The sequence below is a fragment of the Nansenia antarctica genome (genome assembly GCF_963989245.1).
Source record: "Nansenia antarctica genome assembly, chromosome: 7".
Lineage (NCBI taxonomy): Eukaryota > Metazoa > Chordata > Actinopteri > Argentiniformes > Microstomatidae > Nansenia > Nansenia antarctica.
Window position 1 is genome coordinate 1,561,675 of NC_137677.1, and position 19,258 is coordinate 1,580,932.

At 43.1% G+C, this 19,258-nt stretch overlaps 2 protein-coding genes across 2 annotated transcripts in view; one reads left to right on the plus strand and one right to left on the minus strand.

The window, feature by feature from the left end:
• Positions 1 to 1,057: 1,057 nt before the first annotated feature.
• atp1b1a (ATPase Na+/K+ transporting subunit beta 1a) lies at positions 1,058 to 9,178 on the plus strand. Its single transcript, XM_080535824.1, has 6 exons — positions 1,058 to 1,306; positions 5,003 to 5,131; positions 7,319 to 7,474; positions 7,795 to 7,976; positions 8,213 to 8,293; positions 8,774 to 9,178. The coding sequence occupies exons 1-6, from the start codon at positions 1,213 to 1,215 to the stop codon at positions 9,035 to 9,037; spliced, it is 906 nt and encodes a 301-aa protein (XP_080391950.1). The 5' UTR covers positions 1,058 to 1,212; the 3' UTR covers positions 9,038 to 9,178.
• A 1,138-nt stretch (positions 9,179 to 10,316) lies between these two features.
• The window catches only part of nme7 (NME/NM23 family member 7), a gene marked incomplete at its 3' end in the record, with an annotated part of 29,826 nt that continues 20,884 nt past the window's right edge, over positions 10,317 to 19,258 (minus strand). Inside the window, exons 10-11 of the mRNA XM_080535823.1 lie at positions 11,173 to 11,280; positions 10,317 to 10,349 (exon numbers count right to left, since the gene is read on the minus strand). Coding sequence (XP_080391949.1) covers positions 10,317 to 10,349; positions 11,173 to 11,280 — 141 coding nt within the window. The remainder of the gene's footprint in view (positions 10,350 to 11,172; positions 11,281 to 19,258) is intronic.

Here is a 19,258-nt window from a genome sequence, read left to right on the forward strand (position 1 = left end):
GTAAAATCTCCATTGAAGATGTTTTTTAGTCTAGGATTAGGCTTAAGCCTTGTCTGTGAAACCGGCCCAATATCTTCAGCTTGGTGTGTAGAGACATGTCAGTGGATTTGAATAACCCTGTTACCTTTGCCCTGAGGTAAATCAATGAAAAGTGAAAGTTACAACTGAAGTTCCTCTCTGCATAACATCAAAGTAGTAATAACTAGTGTGTAATAGCACACGCATAACATGAAACGCAGTATGAGATATCATTGTACCAAATCATATTAAATCTAACCCTATGTCTCTGTGACATCGCAGTGCACTTATATATATATATATATTGTATATAAACATAGGCCGTTTAAACATAATCTTTGACAGAATGGATGTAGGAAACGGTCAGAATAGAATGTAGAATGTCTATTTTTTTTTTTTTTTTTTTTTAAATGTTATTACTATGCTAATGTAACTTTAGGGCCCTGCAGGAAATGTTTGGGGTTGGGTGGGGGGGTGGGCAGAAAAAAAAAAAAAAAAAAATGAAAATCAACATCATAATCATAATATGATTAAACATGTTGATTTTCATATTTTCTTTACAATTTTTTTTACAATTTTTTTTACAAAAGTCCTACATTCTATTCTTTTTTTTTCCAAGTATTTTTATTCAAAAGTTACATTACTTTTACATTAAGTTACATTACTTTTGAATAAAAATACTTGGAAAAAAAGAAGAATAGAATGTAGGACTAGTGTGGCTGTGTGACTTGACTGTGATTGTGACCACACAAATGAATTCTACACAATTGTGTTCTATCATAATCGTCGAAGGTACAGATCTGCCATGGAGGAGCGGGCATAGTGGTTAGTTACCCCACCCCCCCCCTGCATACATACGATTCTTACGCATGCAGTTAGTTACCCCCAGCCCATGCATTAGTTACCCCACCCCCCTGCATACGATTCTTACGTTCCTGCTTGTGATTGGCCAGCCCCAACCCCCTCCCAGCCCTCCCTCTCCGGAGGTAACTTATGACACCCCTTTGCGGGCGGAGCTGGTTACCATAAGAGATAGATTGTCCGGGTTACAATAGAGAGAGCCTCCTTTACTTTCTCTGTACAGGGTTGGACAAGTACATCGGTCTTACCTTAAAGGCCCTATTTTAACCTATTTTAATCCATTTTAACATTTTAATATTTTAAATTTTTAGGGGAAATACACAAATATTCACTATGTCGGCCAATAAAGATGGAGACGGAGGCTGGAAGAGTTTTCTGTGGAATTCGGAAAGGAAAGAGTTCCTCGGACGCACTGGATCCAGTTGGTGTGAGTAGGAACCTTTATTACCATGTCGTAATACTCTGTCTCTTTCTCTCTTTCAATCGACGTTTGTGTGTCCTAGAGATATCCGTAAGATAAGAGGTAATTGATCCTAGTTTGTTTTGGGTGGATTCTCTGAATAACTGGATCAACAAAAGAGCATCGAGGAACTAAGATCACGACTCAGAGAAATGCAGAAATACAGAATCCATATAGATCCATACATGCATCCAGCACCTGTTTGATCTGACTTGTAAGCATGCTGTGTGCTGTGTCGTGACTGACTTCCATTTTTTTCCAATGCACTCATATGAATAAGATCAACCCTAAACCACCCAACCAAACCAACATTAAAACATTAAATCCTTCTAGCCTCGAATTAAGATTAGATTAGATTATGTCGAGAATCATCCATCCAGTTTGGGTCTGGTCGGTTTAGATCAAATGTAATTTCAGATCTTTTGATTTCCTGATTTCCCAATTTTGACAGAGCAGTAATATAATAGTAATAAGTCCTTTATTACCCGTCATTGGGGTAACCGGGTCAGACCAGTAGGGTAACCCAGTGAAAGCAGGACTCGGGTGTCCTTCGCTGCCAGGAGGTCATTGTGAAGGACAGATATTGTTCATTCTGTCTGTAAGGTTCAGTGATATAGATATATATAGATAGATATCTCAGCACAGGCTTGGAAATGTCCAAATGTTGTAAAGGCCTGTATGTATAATACTACTGTCCTTCCTGTTGAGAGGCTGGCTACCCTCCAATGGAGGAAATACAAACTGTTTCTCTTACAGTGGAATTAAATCCAAAACGTTATAAACGAATTATTATAAGCGGTTATAAGCTGGTTTCCCCCCCATATTTGCTATGGTTTCCAGCCTGGGAACATCACAGATCAAGCCAAGGTTAGTCAAGGTGATCTCTGTATGTATTTTCGCTTGTGAAAACCTCTCTGATGGCAGAGAGAGGAGGGGGGGATGGCATGGAAATGTACCCGGACAACAGCATTGATTTGCCTGGTTAGGATCAGGAAGGACACCGCATCTCGGTGTCACGTTTAGTGAAGGTTTAAGGTTTGTTAAGGTTTAAGGTTTAACTCCCGCGTTTGTCTCGACGCGGGAGAGTTTAGTAAGGGAGGTGTATCTATCTATCTGCTGGTAACATTTGGTTCTTTATCTGATGGAGTAGAACTGTGATGTTCCAGGGCTAGAAAGCATTTCAAATATGGAAAGAAAACAGCTTATAATAACCGCTTATAATTAAAACGTTTTGGATTTAATTCCACGGTAAGAAAGAACAGTCGTATGTTTGTATTTCCTCCAGTGCCAGTGCTTTTTTCTCTCCAACATCGGAAGAGGAAGAGAGACGATCACGACTCACATGTCCCCTGAGCCCAGAGCCCCCCCGCTCCTCCCCCCCTCCTCTCCCCTGTAGAAAGTTTCTGTAGCTCAGAGCTGCAACAAACTGTTTTAGATCATAATTCTGTTTTTCCCCCAAAAGCTCACAACCACCATCGGTGTTTGCCTTTCTAGGTGCTAGGATTTTAGGCATATTAGGGATATTACGGTAGATTGTATTGATTTTGGGGACAGCAGACATGGTTTGGGTCTTGTCTCTCCGGGTGACACATGCAGCCACACAGTCATGCGTCGACAGTTGCCAGCGCAGAGAGTTGCCAGCGCAGAGTTGCCAGCGCAGAGTCTTTTTTCCTGCCACACGGTATTGGCAACTCGCAGAGAGGCTCTTGTCTTGTTCTGTTCTTAGAGATGCACGACTACTACTCGTCTGTCTAAACGGGCCGTTTATTTACCCTCTGAATGAATCAAGTCATTGCTACAGTAACGTGATTCTCTAAAGAAAAGAAAACCGGTTTTTAAATAATAAATCAACCCCTGGTCGTGTGAACTGTGAACGCGTCGCCACAAGCGATCGTGACTCAGTCGATATGATCGAGTGGCTTCTGCGACCAAAATGATATATTTGGATAATTGCATAAGGGCCTATCCTACCCTAGGCTATGACCTATGACCTAGGGTTAGGCTACACTACAGGCCTACTGTACTCAACCATAACGCCTTATTATTATTATTATTATTATTATTATTTAAACACTTATTATTATTATTATTATTATTATTATTATTATTATTATTTAAACACTTATTATTATTATTATTTAAACACTGGGAACGTGTCTGTCTGTCTCTCTGTCTGTATGTCTGTCTGTCTGCGTGTCTCATTCACAATCACCCGCCTGTGTTGCTGCTACAGTGTCTGTCTGTCTGTCTGTCTGGGGGAGGGGTGGACAGAATGAGGCTTTACAACATGACTAACATCACATTAACACTGAACAATTGGGTCACATCAGGGTTAAATACACTCGTTTATGGGTAGTCCAACTGTCCAAAGGCTTTTTGAAAAACCACCAGAGACCAGATTGACCCTGTGGTTGTTTTGGGGTTATAACACGGAGCTGGATAGAGAGCCCTACATGCTGGGATGAATTGATTCAATTCAATTCACACATACTAGACAGACAGGCACTCACTCACACACACACACACACACACACACACACACACACACACACACACACACACACACACACAAATGTATTAAAACACAATTGGAATAGTAGGGCTAGACATCTTCCCTGTGATCGAGGAGGAGTAGCTGGATGTTTTGATGATAAAGGGTGTTGGGAGGTGTTCCCATGTGGCCAGGGCGTCACCTGCCTGCCTGCCATATTTAACTTGGGGGGAGAAGGTAGGTGGGTGGCTGTGTTCACCAACAACACCTGCCTCCACAGGCCAGGGGGGGCGGAGTCTGTCTGCTCTGGGGGGAGCCGAGTGACTCATCCTGCTGGACTGGAATGGTTGCCCTGGTTATTGCATCACGGGATGGAAATACTATTTGAATCAACACAGACCTGTAGGGCCCTATGTGTAGTGAAGTGTGACCTAGTCATCGTTTGGGATACTATCAGTAACAGGTTGGAGGCTAGCAGCATCATGAGCCGAGGGAGAATTAGAATGACATTGTGTGTAAATGAGTCACAAGCTGTGTTCATTCATTCTGCCATGAAAAGAAAGTGTACCTTCGTTCGACCTGGGCTGCGTTCATAAATTCGCTCTGGAAATATGATCAGCACTCATGGAGGATCAGCCTCTTGTCCAATCAAATGACGTGGTGCCTTTATGACATTGAACCCAGTGTGCGCTCTCTCATCAGAGCGAATTTACAAACGCAGCCCTGGTGTTTGAAGAAGAATCCCTCTTAGATTAGGGATTGGGATTTGACTTAGATTATATCACTGAGCAGTTCTCACCTTCCAAAATCAATGTCTTTGTTATAATGTGTGGGATTATAATTAATCATTCTCGCAAGAGTTTTGGTGTGCTGATTAGCCATTCAGTCAGATTGTTATATAGCTCTAGTCTTCAGATTTGGTTGTCTGTCAACTGTCCACAGCATGCTTGGTGTAGCTCTACCCACGGGGCTACCCAGACCTGCCTTTTCAATTTAAACCAATTTCAAGGGGGATGATGGGAGTAGAGCTGCAATCACAGGAGAAACACTTGTGTGTAATCAAGTGGCGTCCCCTCCTCTCGCTTGACCAAATCAATAACTTCATCAACGCGTCCTCTAACAAGTGGAACATATGATCATTGGTTCATAATCATTTCTCCTCCTTTCCACAGTTAAAATCTTCTTGTTCTACCTGATCTTCTACGGATGCTTGGCTGGGATTTTCATTGGAACCATCCAGGCTCTTCTGCTGACACTAAGCAACTACAAACCCACCTATCAGGACAGAGTGGCTCCCCCAGGTAAACATGCGATTCCGTTGAATAATTCACTATGTGTTATTTTGGTAATTGTGAATACATTCCCGGGCCGTTACGGTTATAACTCATAACTTATTACCACAATTAAATACGGTATGCTCTGGTGCTGCAGAGATTGATAGATTATTCCTCAGATACACTTTTTATAGCCTAATATTCGATTGCTAAGTAGAACTGATAGGTTTATTAACCTATTGTAATTCAAAGTATACAGCTCTATAAATGATGTGTATGACAGAGGGCGTGCTGTGTTTAACAGAAAGTAGTGTTCTTACTTTCGTAGCTTTCTATAGAAAATGAAGTGTGTATACTGTAATAATAATAATATATTCGTTCAAAGTAAGGCTACATTAGAGGCTATATTAGAGTAGGCTACCAAAAACGACCGTGAAGCGTGTGCCATGTCTATATTGCATTAGGGCTCTATCATGTTGTTGTTATTATGTCATAATTAAGAGTGGATTGATGAGACGAGGTGCCTTCATGTACGTAGCTACCGTGAGGGATGTTGTTTGTGTATGTTAGAAACATGCTCCTGAACGGCTCCTCCCCACTGAAGGTCCGTGTGACCTCAGAGAGGTTCAGCCATTTTGTCCTTCGGTCTCCCACCCAGTCTGTCAATGTTTTCTATCCTCAGGCTCGCTGCAGTTTACAGCCTCTAAGTGTGACTGAAGAGCCGGTCTCTTCAATCATTGAAACATCTTTGGGGGAAAGGATTTTTTTCTCCTCCACACAACACAGTTGTAACTGTGCATGTGCATGTACCCATAATGTAGTAGTGGGCTACATACATTCCTTGAAAAAAAAAAATGGCTGAGATATTTTTTCCTTGTCCAGACAGAATGCAGAGAGAAACCTTTCTAAGCTTGTTTTTGCTGAGAAAATTCTTTCTGTAATCTAAGCGAAAGGAAAGGCACGTCAAAAGGAAAAGGAAAACAGTGCAACCTTTTGTATTGGTTACTTGCTGCTGGCTTCCTTAATCTCTGAGTAAGTTTGGACTCAGTGTTGCTCTCTCCCTCAGTGCCATGCCATCTCTCTCCCCCCCCCCAGCCCTGCCTCCCTCTGCGCTGTGCCAATGCCTGTTTGCATAGCACACGCTGTCGCCTTGGCGGGTATTTTTAGCAGCCATTGTAAAAGACTAGCTTCATCCACATGGGCTGACAGTCTTGCCTGCCTGTTTGCCTGTCGGCCATTTCCCCCTTAGCAGAAGCCTGTTGACTATCAAAGGCTGCCGGCCCTAGCAGCAATGTAACGGCATAAGTAGGTGTGGAGTGTAGTGAGCTTGAAGTGAGTTTCCATTGGTGGCTAGATAAAGGAAGGAGAGAGCCGTTTTGAGAGCCAAAGTCCCGCCTCTCATTCTGGGGCTAGAAAGTTTCCATTGTGAGAGAGAGAGAGAGAGAGAGAGAGAGAGAGAAGCATGTGAGGTTGGGGTTGGGGTGGGGGCAGGGGCAGGGGCAGGGGGGCTGCTAGGCTTTCACTAGCCTTGAATGAATGTCAGATATATAGTACATTTCATTCCCTCTTTAAGAGATGTGCTTTTGCCAATCTTTTTTTATATCATGGAGCTTTAAAGATCTTAATGCAAGGCATGAACCTAGTGCAAGTGAGTCTGGAAGAGGACATGTATTTGGATGTTGACAGAGCGCACGCGCATGGTTAAAGGTCTCCTCTACAATGTGATGTTTCCTCTTACTCGTCTTCTATCCCTCTCACTCTGCCACGCCTTCTCTTCGCCCTCGGCAAGGTCTGTGGAAAATTACTGCCAAGTTAGAGAGTTCACAAAGCCTTTCTGAGGAAACCCATGAGACTACAGTCGTGTTTTTTATGATTTCAGAACTAATGGGAATTAATTAATGTTTAACTACATGGACGACTGGAGTTGTATGATGATGACAAGGAAAGGAAAGACTATGAGATCTATGAGAGCATGCCTGTTTTGTTGAATAACATTTTAGTTATGAAAGATATTTAGATTTTTGGGGTTATAAGAACTGCAATTTTCTCAGAAGGCCTTGAGATTCTAATCATGGTTCATGACCTCTTATGTTGGCAGTCATTCTATAACTGTCATTCAACCTATACCCATCCCTCACCCAGGTGTTTTTTTATTCATACCTTCATTTCTCTTTTTCTCTTTATACTCACCACAAGTTGTTGTTTATTATTCAGGTTTATCACACACCCCACGCTCTTTGAAATTTGAAATCTCTTTCAATGTCAACGACGCGGAGACATACTCGAAGCACACCAAAAGCATCAAAGCCCTCCTGGACATGTATGACGACGAGAAACAGATAGATCAGATGAAGTATGAGGACTGTGGAGGCAAGTACACCGTAACTAAAGATGTCACGTTGGGGTTGAAATGTCCGGATTGATTTTTGTCATGCAAATACTGTTCGATATTATGTTATCCATTGATAACGGACTGCATTGTGTGTTGGGTATATTCGCTAATATATATATTCCGACTGGTTTTAATGACTGCCGAGATCTCATTAGCACATTAATGTGGTTTAGTCAAACACACATGCTGTGTTTAATGTGATCATTCTTGGCCCTGTGTCTCCTATGGTGTTATGTATCTGGCTGTGTTATGTACCGGTATTTGTGCATTTGACTGATATTTTCTGTGCAACCTGCAGACGCCCCTGGCGAGTACAAGAACCGCGGCGAGCTGGAGGGCGACGGCGGCGTGAGGAAGGCCTGCCGCTTCAGCAAGACTCACCTGGGCAGCTGCTCCGGAGAGGACGAGACCTTCGGCTACTCCTCCGGGAAGCCCTGCCTGATCGTAAAGCTGAACAGGATTGTCATGTTCCGACCAAGGGTATGTATGTCCACGCCCACACCACCTCCTCGAGTTATGTCAATAACATCCTTGTTAACCCAAGCCGAGACCCCCTGGAACGCAGAAGGCTAAAGGCTAATGTTGTTTTAACCAAAAGAAGAGCAGGTTAGCTGTGATTCCACTCGCAACAAGTTTTGATTGTGGAGGAGGAGAGAGAGATCTCACTGAGAAGAAGAACGTGACAAGTAACAGTTCTGCTTACTTTCTACTTCCAGCCTCCAGCAAACGTGACGGTCCCCGCGGCTGCCCAGAGCAGACTCCAGGCCAACACCATCCCCATCTTCTGCACCAACAAGGTACACTATGTCACATGGCCGTATCAAGCATGTTATGCATATCGTGACGTTAGAATTATAAGGTTCTATCACAATTTTTGGTCAAAATTGAGTTTTTTACATAATCTGATCCATTAGGTGTTTATTAATGCCTGTGTGGTGTTATTTTTAAAATGTTGACATTTCTTAGTTAGTAATTCATAAAATACAAAGGTTCCATCTCACAAAACATAACGGAATGTAAAAACTTTGACGCTCAATATCTCTGAACTGCCCTAAACGGAGATAGAACCTTATCATTCTAAGCTCACGTTATGTGCTAGCATGTTATGGACATACAGCGACATTGTGAGCAAACTGATAGAAATAAATGTCCTGTTTTAGTCTCTGTGTTGAGTTCTGTGAGTTACTCAACCATCTACAATTGTAATATTTGGTAATCAACATCGTTATAATTAACATATTATTGATGGCTAACTCCAAAACGATGGTGTCTTTCAGAGAGAGGAGGACGACGGTAAGATCGGAGAGGTCAAGTACATGGGCCTGGGCGGCGGTGGATTCCCCCTGCAGTACTACCCGTACTACGGCAAGCTGTTGCACCCCCAGTACCTCCAGCCATTGGTGGCCATTCAGTTTACCAACCTCACCATCGGCGAGGAGCTTCGCATCGAGTGCAAAGTATTTGGAGCGAACATTGATTACAACGAGAAAGATCGCTACCAAGGACGCTTCGACGTTAAGTTCACTATCAGCAAGTCATGACCTCAGCTATGAGAATAGCACTTTCTCTGCCCCCCCCCCCATTTCAAAAACCAATTAATTTAGAGAAAATAAAAAAAAATAGTTCAATTAAAAAAACACAACTAGTCTTGGAACAAACTTTCATAATATACGGGACCTACACTTAATCTGTGTGCTTTACACTAGCTTTTTCTGCATATGTCTATAGGGTTAGAATGTAAATTACAGGAAGAGTAGCAATAGCATAAAATATTTATTCTACTGTAAATGAGAATATTCCTTGAGCCATGGGACATGTTCATCTATTACTGTAAATTGCAATTCCACTACTGATATGTAGCGAGCAGTGTGTTCTGTCCCCTAAGTATTTCTGCCTGATGTGGTTTCTATATATTTTTGGAGTGTCCAGTACCGTAGTCGCATACAATGGTCCTTTCCAAGCCATGTTGTAATTTTCTGTTGTCTTATATGTCAGTACGCTTTAGTGGTCCAAGGTGTGTGTGTTTGTGTCTGTGTGCGAGTGTGTGTGTGTTTGTTCCCGTGAGTTTGTATGTTTGTTAATGTACTCTTACTAACTGAAAAATACTGGCATGGTATGCTCTGATCTGTAGGTCCGCGTATGAGTAAATGGCTGCACTCCATGGAATCATTTTTCCTTCTTTTATGTCTTTTCAGTTTTGATTGTTGGAGAAAACATTTCTACATCACTTTTATTTTTTTCTTCTCTCTTTTCGGATCACCTTAAAATATGGGACAGATGATTTTTAATGACATTTTCTGTATGACGCTTATCCTTCCTCCTATTCTGTTAGTGTAGAGCTGTGTGTGTCCAGCCTGGGACGACTGTCGCCTTCATTGGGAAACAGTGGCAACTCAGTGCTTTTAAAAAAAAAAATACATGTTTTTATTTCCGCTGGAGACATCACATGACGTGGTGTAACTTTCTAATGAATGTTTTAGCCATTTTCATGGTGGAAGAATTTTATATTTATGCAGTTGTACAATTTTTTTCCGCAGGAAAAAGTGTAATGTATGAAATCCAATACCAAAGTCGCTGGTCAAAGGTTAGAATATCAGAAGCAATGCAGTACCCCGTGTAATAGGATGTTTTGTTGGTGTAAAAGTGCTTAATTCAATGTTGAACATCAGAACACTTGGCAGGAGTCCATCTCTGCTCTTGTCATTTTATTTAATCTGGGTAAGACCGAAACAAATAAATGGAGAAATTATCCTGTGGTCAAGTTTGTCTTTTATTCAAATACATTACAAATACATACTATTCGTTTTAGGGAAAATACATTCATCCATCCAAAATCTTGAAGAAATATTGCACCTGCAAACAGTAAAGGGAAGAATTATAGACAACAAACTAATACATGAGATACAGTACACTGTAGCTAACACTGGAACTGAGGGAAAGGCAACATCATCATGTTAACACAGTACTGACAAATCATCTTTTTCTATATTCATTTCTTTTGTTGAGTGTTAAGAAGTAAGATGTAGCTACACACCATGAAATGAATGTCAGGAAGGCCAACAGCTTGTCTGCTGCAAATGTAATGGAGTAGCCCTGAGATGAAGCTATGTCAGGGTAGTGTGTGAGGTGTGTGTGTATGTCAGTTTGGTGTGTGAGGTGTGTGTGTGTATGTCAGTTTGGTGTGTGAGGTGTGTGTGTATGTCAGTGTGGTGTGTGAGGTGTGTGAGCCTCCAGTGCAAAGCGCCACGCATGGCCACAGTGGTCTGGGTCTGGAATGCGGCGGCTCAGCCAGTCACAGGCTAATGATTAACAAGGAGACATTTGTCCACGGCACTCAACAGATCAGGAGCTCGCCTGGACAATGACGTCCAACGGGTCAGAGCGTCAGACCCACTCCCTCCCTAAAACAATGGTTTTGTTTCAAATCACCCTACCATTCTTTTCTTCCTCATAAACAGAAGGATCTGTGGCCTCCTCGGCCCACAGACCTGAGTCATGAGACTTGTTGCTTTACTACAGAGCTCTGAGCACTGAGCGGACACTGTCCCTGGCCTTCCCTGTGACAGAGTTTTTGACAAAGCCACTATGAATGGCAAATCAACGTGTGGGTGGTCAAAACTACTTGGATATACAAATGTGTTGCATGGGTGAATGAATGAAATGGCTGCCCACCCACCTCCAGAATGCCGTCTTCGGGGAGGTCGGTACAGTGGACGGCATTCTGCACTTTGTTTTTGCCGAAGAGAGCTCGCAACGTGGTGGGGCGCAGGTGTCGGGCGATCTCCTGTGAAGTGAACAGGTTGACACGTTGGAAACTTTGAAAACATGATTGGAACATTAATCTAGCAGACATTTTCAATTTTCAGTACGATTTGTCATCGCCAAACATAAGGTTCATCTATATAATATAAGTGTAGTTCCTAAAGGTAAATGGTAAATGGACTGACTTACATAGCGCCTTATTCCAAAGCGCTTTACAACGGCCTCTCATTCACCCATTCACACACCAATGGCGGCAAGCTGCCATGCAAGGCAAGCGCCGGCCCGCTCATTGGGAGCAATTTGGGGGTTCAGTGTCTTGACCAAGGACACCTCGACATGTGGCCAGCCGGCGGGGTTCGAACCGCCGATCTGCCGACCTTGCGATCATTAGACGGCGGCTCTACCTCCTGCGCCACAGCCGCCCCACCGTTCCTTGCCAACAGTCTTCCTGACATCACTAACCATCTGGTCACACTGAACATTAGATTTCCCCATGTGCAGGACTAACTCTAGTACTAAGTATTGGCTATAGCTTTGTTCCTGCATAGTAACAGAGTAATAGAGTTGTTGAATGGTGTTGAACACAAACCACTTAACTCTATACCATGTTATTATCTAATGACTCTGTAACAACACATTAGGGACAGGTACAATCTAACATCGAGTGTAGCCCAATCTGTCATCCAATCAGGTGGAAAAACATAATCAACCAATTTGTCAATTGCCATGATTAAAAGAACCCCCCCCCAAAAAAAAAAAAAAAAAAAGCATAATCAATGATAACAATTCCTGATAACATGTTTCTGGTTTGGAGGAAAATCGATGTGATTGTTGGATTGTTATGATCATGTAACATGTGCTAGACAGACTCTGATGGCTGGCACACCAACCACTCAGCATTCTAGGCATGTGGCCATGCAGCGAAACTGCAAAACACAATGTTAGTGGAGAGACACAGAGAAGACTATACAGTACTTCTCTTCTGTCAGACATTTGACTACTACAAAGAATGTAGCATAGAAAACATCATTAAGGGAGGGTATTAGGGGCGACATCAAAGTATTCATCTGAATAATTAAAACAGAAAGGTTTTGCTTCACAATATTGTTAGTACAGGACATTTTCTCTTTCATCCTATTATTAGACCATTATAAAAGCTTTATTTATACAGCACCTTTCATACAAGAAATGCAGCTCAAAGTGCTTTACAACAGGACAACAGGATACAACATAAAGTGAATATAAAAACACATATAAAAACATATACACATATAAGCCCACTATAACTATAATATGACAGACAGTATATACAATTCTCTAAGTGCCCATTGGAAGTTAGAAGCCCCTCCCATGAGCGTTCCACTGGAACCTTGCTCACTCCTGCTCACTCCTGCTCGGTGATCCAAAAGGGAACGTGATGAAATGTCCCAAGGACACAGACTGGCTTCCCTGTCCTCTGCTAATCTCTCTGCTGTGAGTGAATGTGATCCTCCCCTGGGGGGGGGGGGCGACAACAGCATCTACAGTTGCCCTCCGCTATTATTGGCACCCCTAGTAAAGATGAGTCAAAGGGGTTATAAAACATTCACCTTTTGATGAAGTAGCTTAATGGAGAAACATCCAACCTTTAATTGAAGTAAATTTATTCAGGAAAAAAAAAAGATGTCATCAAGAAAGAATGATGTCTAACAAAACCAAGTGTGCCACAATTATAAAAACAGCACTGAGTCTTTCTCCTGTGACATTGGAGAATCTGAGACCGTTCCTCTTCACAGAACCTCTCCACATCATCCAGGGTCCTCGGTCCTCTCTTCTCTCCTCTCCTCTTCAGCTCAGCTCACAGGTTCTCAACGGGGTTCAGGTCAGGAGACTGAGAGGGCCATAGCAGAAGCTTGATGTTGTGTTGTTCAGTGCACCATCTCTGTGTTGATTTGGACGAATGTTTTGGATCATTGTCCTGCTGGAAGATCCGACGCCGACCCAGTTCTAGTTTCCTGGCAGAGGCAGCGGCCAGATTTAGATTAAATATTTCCTGGCATTGCATGGAGTTCATGATGCCCATGCAGCCTAACAAGATTCCCAGAGCCTTTGGAGGAAAAACAGCCCCACAACATCACGGAACCTCCACCGTACATCCATCCTTAACAGCCATCCTTTTTACGCCAAACCCACCTTGAGTGTTTGTTGCCAGAAAGCTAATTTATTGTTTCATTTGGCCTCTCTTACCATCCTCCTCTCTGTGTGTGGGGACAACATAAACATGGCTCCTCTTCCAGGCTAGCTTGGAACAGTTCCAGCTGCTTTGAACTTTTTACATATCGCCCTAAGGCGAGTAGCTATTTTTATGAAGCTTAGCACACTTTACCCTCATTTGATTTGTGCCTTCTCTTATCTGGGAATAAGGCCTCTGTGTCACCTCATATTTATACCCCAGTGAAACAGGAAGTCGTGGATTTCTGCTGGAAAGTTCCTAAACACTGATCAACTTCAAAAAGTAAATTATAAATGGGAAAAATACTTTAAAAATACATTTTGTTCATAGGAATTTCTAGGGGTGCCATTTTTATTACACTTTTTACCTGTTTTACATCTTTGTCAATAATTATGGAGGGCACTGTATATCACTGTCACTAGCCTAATACATGCTCAAACATAGACACACACACACACACACACACACACACACACACACACACACACACACACACACACACACACACACACATGTACAGTATAGTGCCTAACACCCAACAGTCTGTTTACCAAGGAAGCCCACACACAGGTATGCTTCTGTCTTCTGTCTTCTGTCTTTGAGACGGGTAATCTCACACTTAACACTTAACAATGGGACCACACATCACTCTGGGAAACACTCCAGTGAGTGAATACTATTTTGTTGAGGACAATTACTGTTATGTGTGACATAAGGAGGTAGAAGACGTTTACATCTTTATCACCATACCAGTCCAAACAACGGGGAGACATCTCAAGGCAAGGACAACCGCTACGTTTCCTCTCTTTCTTAACTCGTCTAAAGGTGGTGTTTGTTCATTCTATAAAGACAACAAAAACAACACACAGGAAGTGTGACATCATTCGAACAGAACTATAACTGTCGTTCTCTCCGAGCTGACAGAGAGACACACTATTCTCTTGGTAACACTACCCACTAACCACTCCTAATGAGACAGTCTTTGGGCCGGTTTCAAAGACCAGGCTTAAGCCTCGTCCTGGACTAAATCAATCACACTTTCGACGTAAAATCTCCATTGAAGATGTGTTTTAGTCTAGGATTAGGCTCAAACCTCGTCCTTGTGAAAGCGGCCCCTTTTCGATCCATACCACCCTGCAAAACAGGAACCAGTCCTTTTCAAGGTCACAACTTCTCTCACAGCCTCTCATTCTACCAAAACATCAACCAACCAAGGGGAAAATAACCTCTCAAGTTGAACTGGCTGCGCATTCCAACCATACAATCAAATTAAACTGATATTGAGCCGTGAAAAAATGAAAATATTCTCCTGATGCCTACCGGTACTATCTGTGGTCTGTTTAACACAAAGCCCATCACATTCTGCCTTCATGTTAAGGAGCATCTTCAAAAAAAACACATAACAATAACCAGTAGCTACTTGAGGTCTGGTTGTCTGTCTGAGGAGGCAGCTAACCACCCGCTGAACAGCCTCTGTGTGTAACCAGCTAGTCAGCGCTGTGACCTTGCCGAGGCTGGAGCCTGCTGATCACCCCCCCCCCCTCCTCACTATGCCGCCTGAGCCCAGGAGAGAGCGAGAGGGAAATTAGGGGGAGATTTGCTCGGCGTTGAAAGAATTCCCGGCCAAAATGGGCTCTCTGTAATTGCATTAGTTACCCACAAGCTACCTGCAGCCTGAGAGCTTAATTTCATTTTAATGAGCCCCACAGAGAGCGAGAGCTGATGTTTCACACAACCACCGTCAACTTTTGTTGTGAGTAATCGGCCTGGACAATCGCTCCAGAGTTGTTGGTGGAGGATGACTACCAGACAGGAGCTCCTACCCAGACACTGCTGTCATCGGATGAGTCTATTCGGTTGTTAAGTCGTGACGTGTTTCTGGGGTCCAAAGTTGGCTGTATATAATTCATTATATTTGTATAGCGCTTTTCCGAGGCTCAAAGACGCTGACAAATATGGGGAAAACGGGAAAGTGCTGCTGTGTCCCTTGTTGTATGAATAGATCCCAGTCAAAAAAACGATTGAACTGTCATTCTACCGCTGTAGTACACTGGTACTCTGGTGCTTTAGTACACTGGTACTCTGGTGCTTTAGTACACTGGTACTCTGGTGCTTTAGTACACTGGTACTCTGGTGCGGGGAATTTCTGGTTTGGAAATTGCTAAACGTCATGTCTGACGTCAGACTTAACAACCGAATTCTGACGAGTACTTTTTACAACGCTTGTCTGGGGCAGGCCTAGCCTAGGTTAGATGTTTTTGGGTAGTTGTGGACATTTCCTATCGTATTGTTCCAAAGTGCTTTTGGGAGATTGGAGGTAAAGTGACGGATGCAGAAGGAAATGTGGAGTCAATGCCATTTGTGAATTTAGATTGAATGCTAGATCACTGCTTTTTGTTAGTCTGTTTCCTGACTGTCCACAAAACGTCAATACTGATGATGACACATTGACATCACACTAGCGACCCGGGAAGAGACAAATAACCCTTCAACCTCCTCCCTCTGTGTTGACAAAATGACACTTGTTCCAATGCAACACACCGACTCACATAACACCACCATTATATATCACAAATACATATTAAAAGGACTGATATATGGATCATTACACTCTACAGGATGACTTGGAAATGACAGAAATAATCAGTGAAAGTGCTTCCTGGAAGGGCCGTGTTCCATGGGTGTCCTGGTGGAAGAGGCTTCTAATTAAGCAAAGATGAGAGCTCTGGGGCACGAGGGAGGTCTCCTAAGAGCTCAGTACCATGGTTACCATCACAAGTCACTCTGGTCCTCTCTCTCAGGTTTGGGTTACAGAGCCAGGAGACAGCAACATATACAGTCGAGGTCGGAAGTTTACATCCACCTTAGCCAAATACATTTAAACTTAGTTGTTCACAATTCCTAACATTTAATTCATCCTAGTAAACATTCCCTGTCTCAGGTCAGTTAGGATCACTACTTTATTTTAAGAATGTGAAATGTCAGAATAACGGTAAACAGAATGATTTATTTCAGCTTGTATATCTTTCATCACATTCCCAGTGGGTCAGAAGTTGACATACTTAGTTAGTATCTGGTAGCGTTGCCTTTAACTTGTTTAACTTGGGTCAAACGTTTGGGGTAGCCTTCCACAAGCTTCCCACCAAAAGTTGGTCGAATTTTGGGCCATTCCCCCTGACAGAACCGGTGTGACTGAGTCAGGTTTGTTTTGCCCACAAACGTTCTATAGGCGTGAGGTCAGGGCTTTGTGATGGCCACACCAATACCGTGACTTTGTTGTCCTTAAGCCATTTTGCCCCAACTTTGTAAGTATGCTTGGGGATCGTTGTCCATTTGGAAGACCCATTTGCGACCAAGCTTTAACTTCCTGGCTGATGTCTTGAGATGTTGCTTCGATATAGCCACACAGTTTTCTTTCCTCATGATGACATCTATTTTGTGAAGTGCACCAGTCCCTCCTGCAGCAAAGCACCCCCACAACATGATGCTGCCCCCCCCCCCCTCCCCCTCTCACAACATGACGCTGCCACCCCAGAGTTTTAAAGAGCTGTTGGGAGAACAGGAGCGCAGCTAGAAGAACCTTCTAACGATAATGACCGAGGCGAACAACAAGACACTTTACCGTACGTGCCCAGACCGCTATGCGCCGTCTGGTTGGGAATTCATGTCATGTCCTGGCAGTGGCACAGATTTGTTTACCTGCTGTATTTGCACTCAAGCTTTATATTTGTAGCTTTCTAGATGTTGTTAATGTTGTTAATGTTTGCATTTCTGTTTCTGATGCTGTTCAGAGAATAAAACTGGAACATGCATCACATTTTTGTATCATTTTTTCATCATACCCGTAAACCGTGGTGAAACAGTAAACCTGTTGTGGTTTAATTTGGGGATGGTTAAAAAAATGTGATACCTCCCACAGGTACACCTCTATCCAATCAGAAGCTTCTAAAGCCATGACATCATTTTCTGGAATTTCCAACGCTGTTTAAAGGCACAGTACACTTAGTGCATGTCAACTTTTGACCTACTGGAATTGTGTCATCCACAAAGTAGATGTCCTAACCTGACCTAACAAAACTATAGTTTGTTGACATGAAATCTTTGGAGTGGTTAAGTTTTAATGACATCAACCTAAGTGTTTGTAAACTTCCGACTTCAACAGTACCTGGTTGGAGTTCCGTAATCTATTTCAGCAGAGTAAATCATGTTACACATAATTGTGTCATGCGCAGACTTCTTTTGGTAAAAGGGTTGCAGTAGTATGTAATATTAGACGGCACCAAACCCAGTTACAGCAGTCATTAGAGGAACTAAAAGCCCCAGCGTGGGTAACAGAAGACTACATTATATTAAGGGGAAATACATCAATGACTCATAAGTGTCAGGAAGAGTTTTCAATGAAACACAAGATCTGCTGGGTGAGGCCGGAACAGAGATGGACATCACTACATATCGATTATATACAGTTTGGCAGACATGGGTCTGCTGGCTTTTGCGGGAATGTTATGGTATGGTTTATAACTGACATGCCCAGAGAGAGAGAGAGAGGGAGAGAGAGAGAGAGTGTGAGAGAGAGAGAGAGACAGAGAGAGAGAGAGAGTGAGTGAAAGAGAGACAGAGAGTGAAAGAGAGAGAGAGAGAGAGAGAGAGAGAGTGAAAGAGAGAGAGAGAGTGAAAGAAAGAGAAAGAGTGTGTGTGAAAGAGAGAGAGAGAGAGAGAGAGAGAGAAAGAGAGAGAGAGAGAGAGTGAAAGAGAGAGAGAGTGAAAGAGAGAGAGAGAGAGAGAGTGAGTGTGAGAGAGAGAGAGAGAGAGAGAGAGAGGGAGAGAGAGAGAGATAGGGGAGTGCTGGGTTGGGTGGCGGTGGTTAACAGAGCACTGTTGTCTCTGTTTGCTCTGGTGCATCACAAGACAGAGGCGGGTCTCGTGACTGCTGCCTTCTGAGGGAGGAGGTGGTGGGTGCTCTGGTAGACTGGCGACAAGCTGTTTAAAACCCAGTTACACACAGCATCAAACAGTGTCTGCTGTAATAAGATCAATGTTTGGGTGTAGCTTTCTTATGCTCACGCCAATGAACTGAAATGTATCATCCTCATGATCTACAAGTCAGCTCTTGGTAAGCATGGTAAGTCAGTCAGTCCATCAGTCCACCTGTCCAGTCCGACACATTTCTCGTCATGTGACGTCCAGCAGCATCACACTCTATGGTATCTATGGATCAGTCTTTAAATGGTAAAGTATTTAATCAATAACCTATTGTCAACCCGAAACGCATTACCACCCTAAACCATTAACTCCTGTCTGGGGTCAGCAGATTCTCCTGTCCACAGTTACACCAAAGCCCTTAGTTAAAGCTATCTGGTTACAGAGACACTAGAGGAGATACCGGACACCGCGTCAGACCGTTGTCTCGCTTGTCGACGAGCCTGGCCGGCCTGACGAGAAGGTCTGTGAGACGCCTTCGCGTCCGATCTGATCTGATTAAGAGAACAAACAGTTCTTTGGCTACTTGATTACGATTGACGTGAATGTGTCACAACATGACAAGTGTTTTTACTGGTAGCATCAACAGCTGACTAAGTCGTCTGTGCGGCCAGCGACCGACCACGCCCATCCTCAGGGTCTCACTTCTCCTTTTTCTTTTTGCTGCACGACTGCAGTCTGAGATCACCTCTATGAACGGGCCGTTGACACATCTCCTATGTATAGATGTATCTGAGTGGCTCGACGTCTCTGAAAGCCAATATCTGGGTTACTTTATGAGATCACACAGTGACAACACAGCGTGACG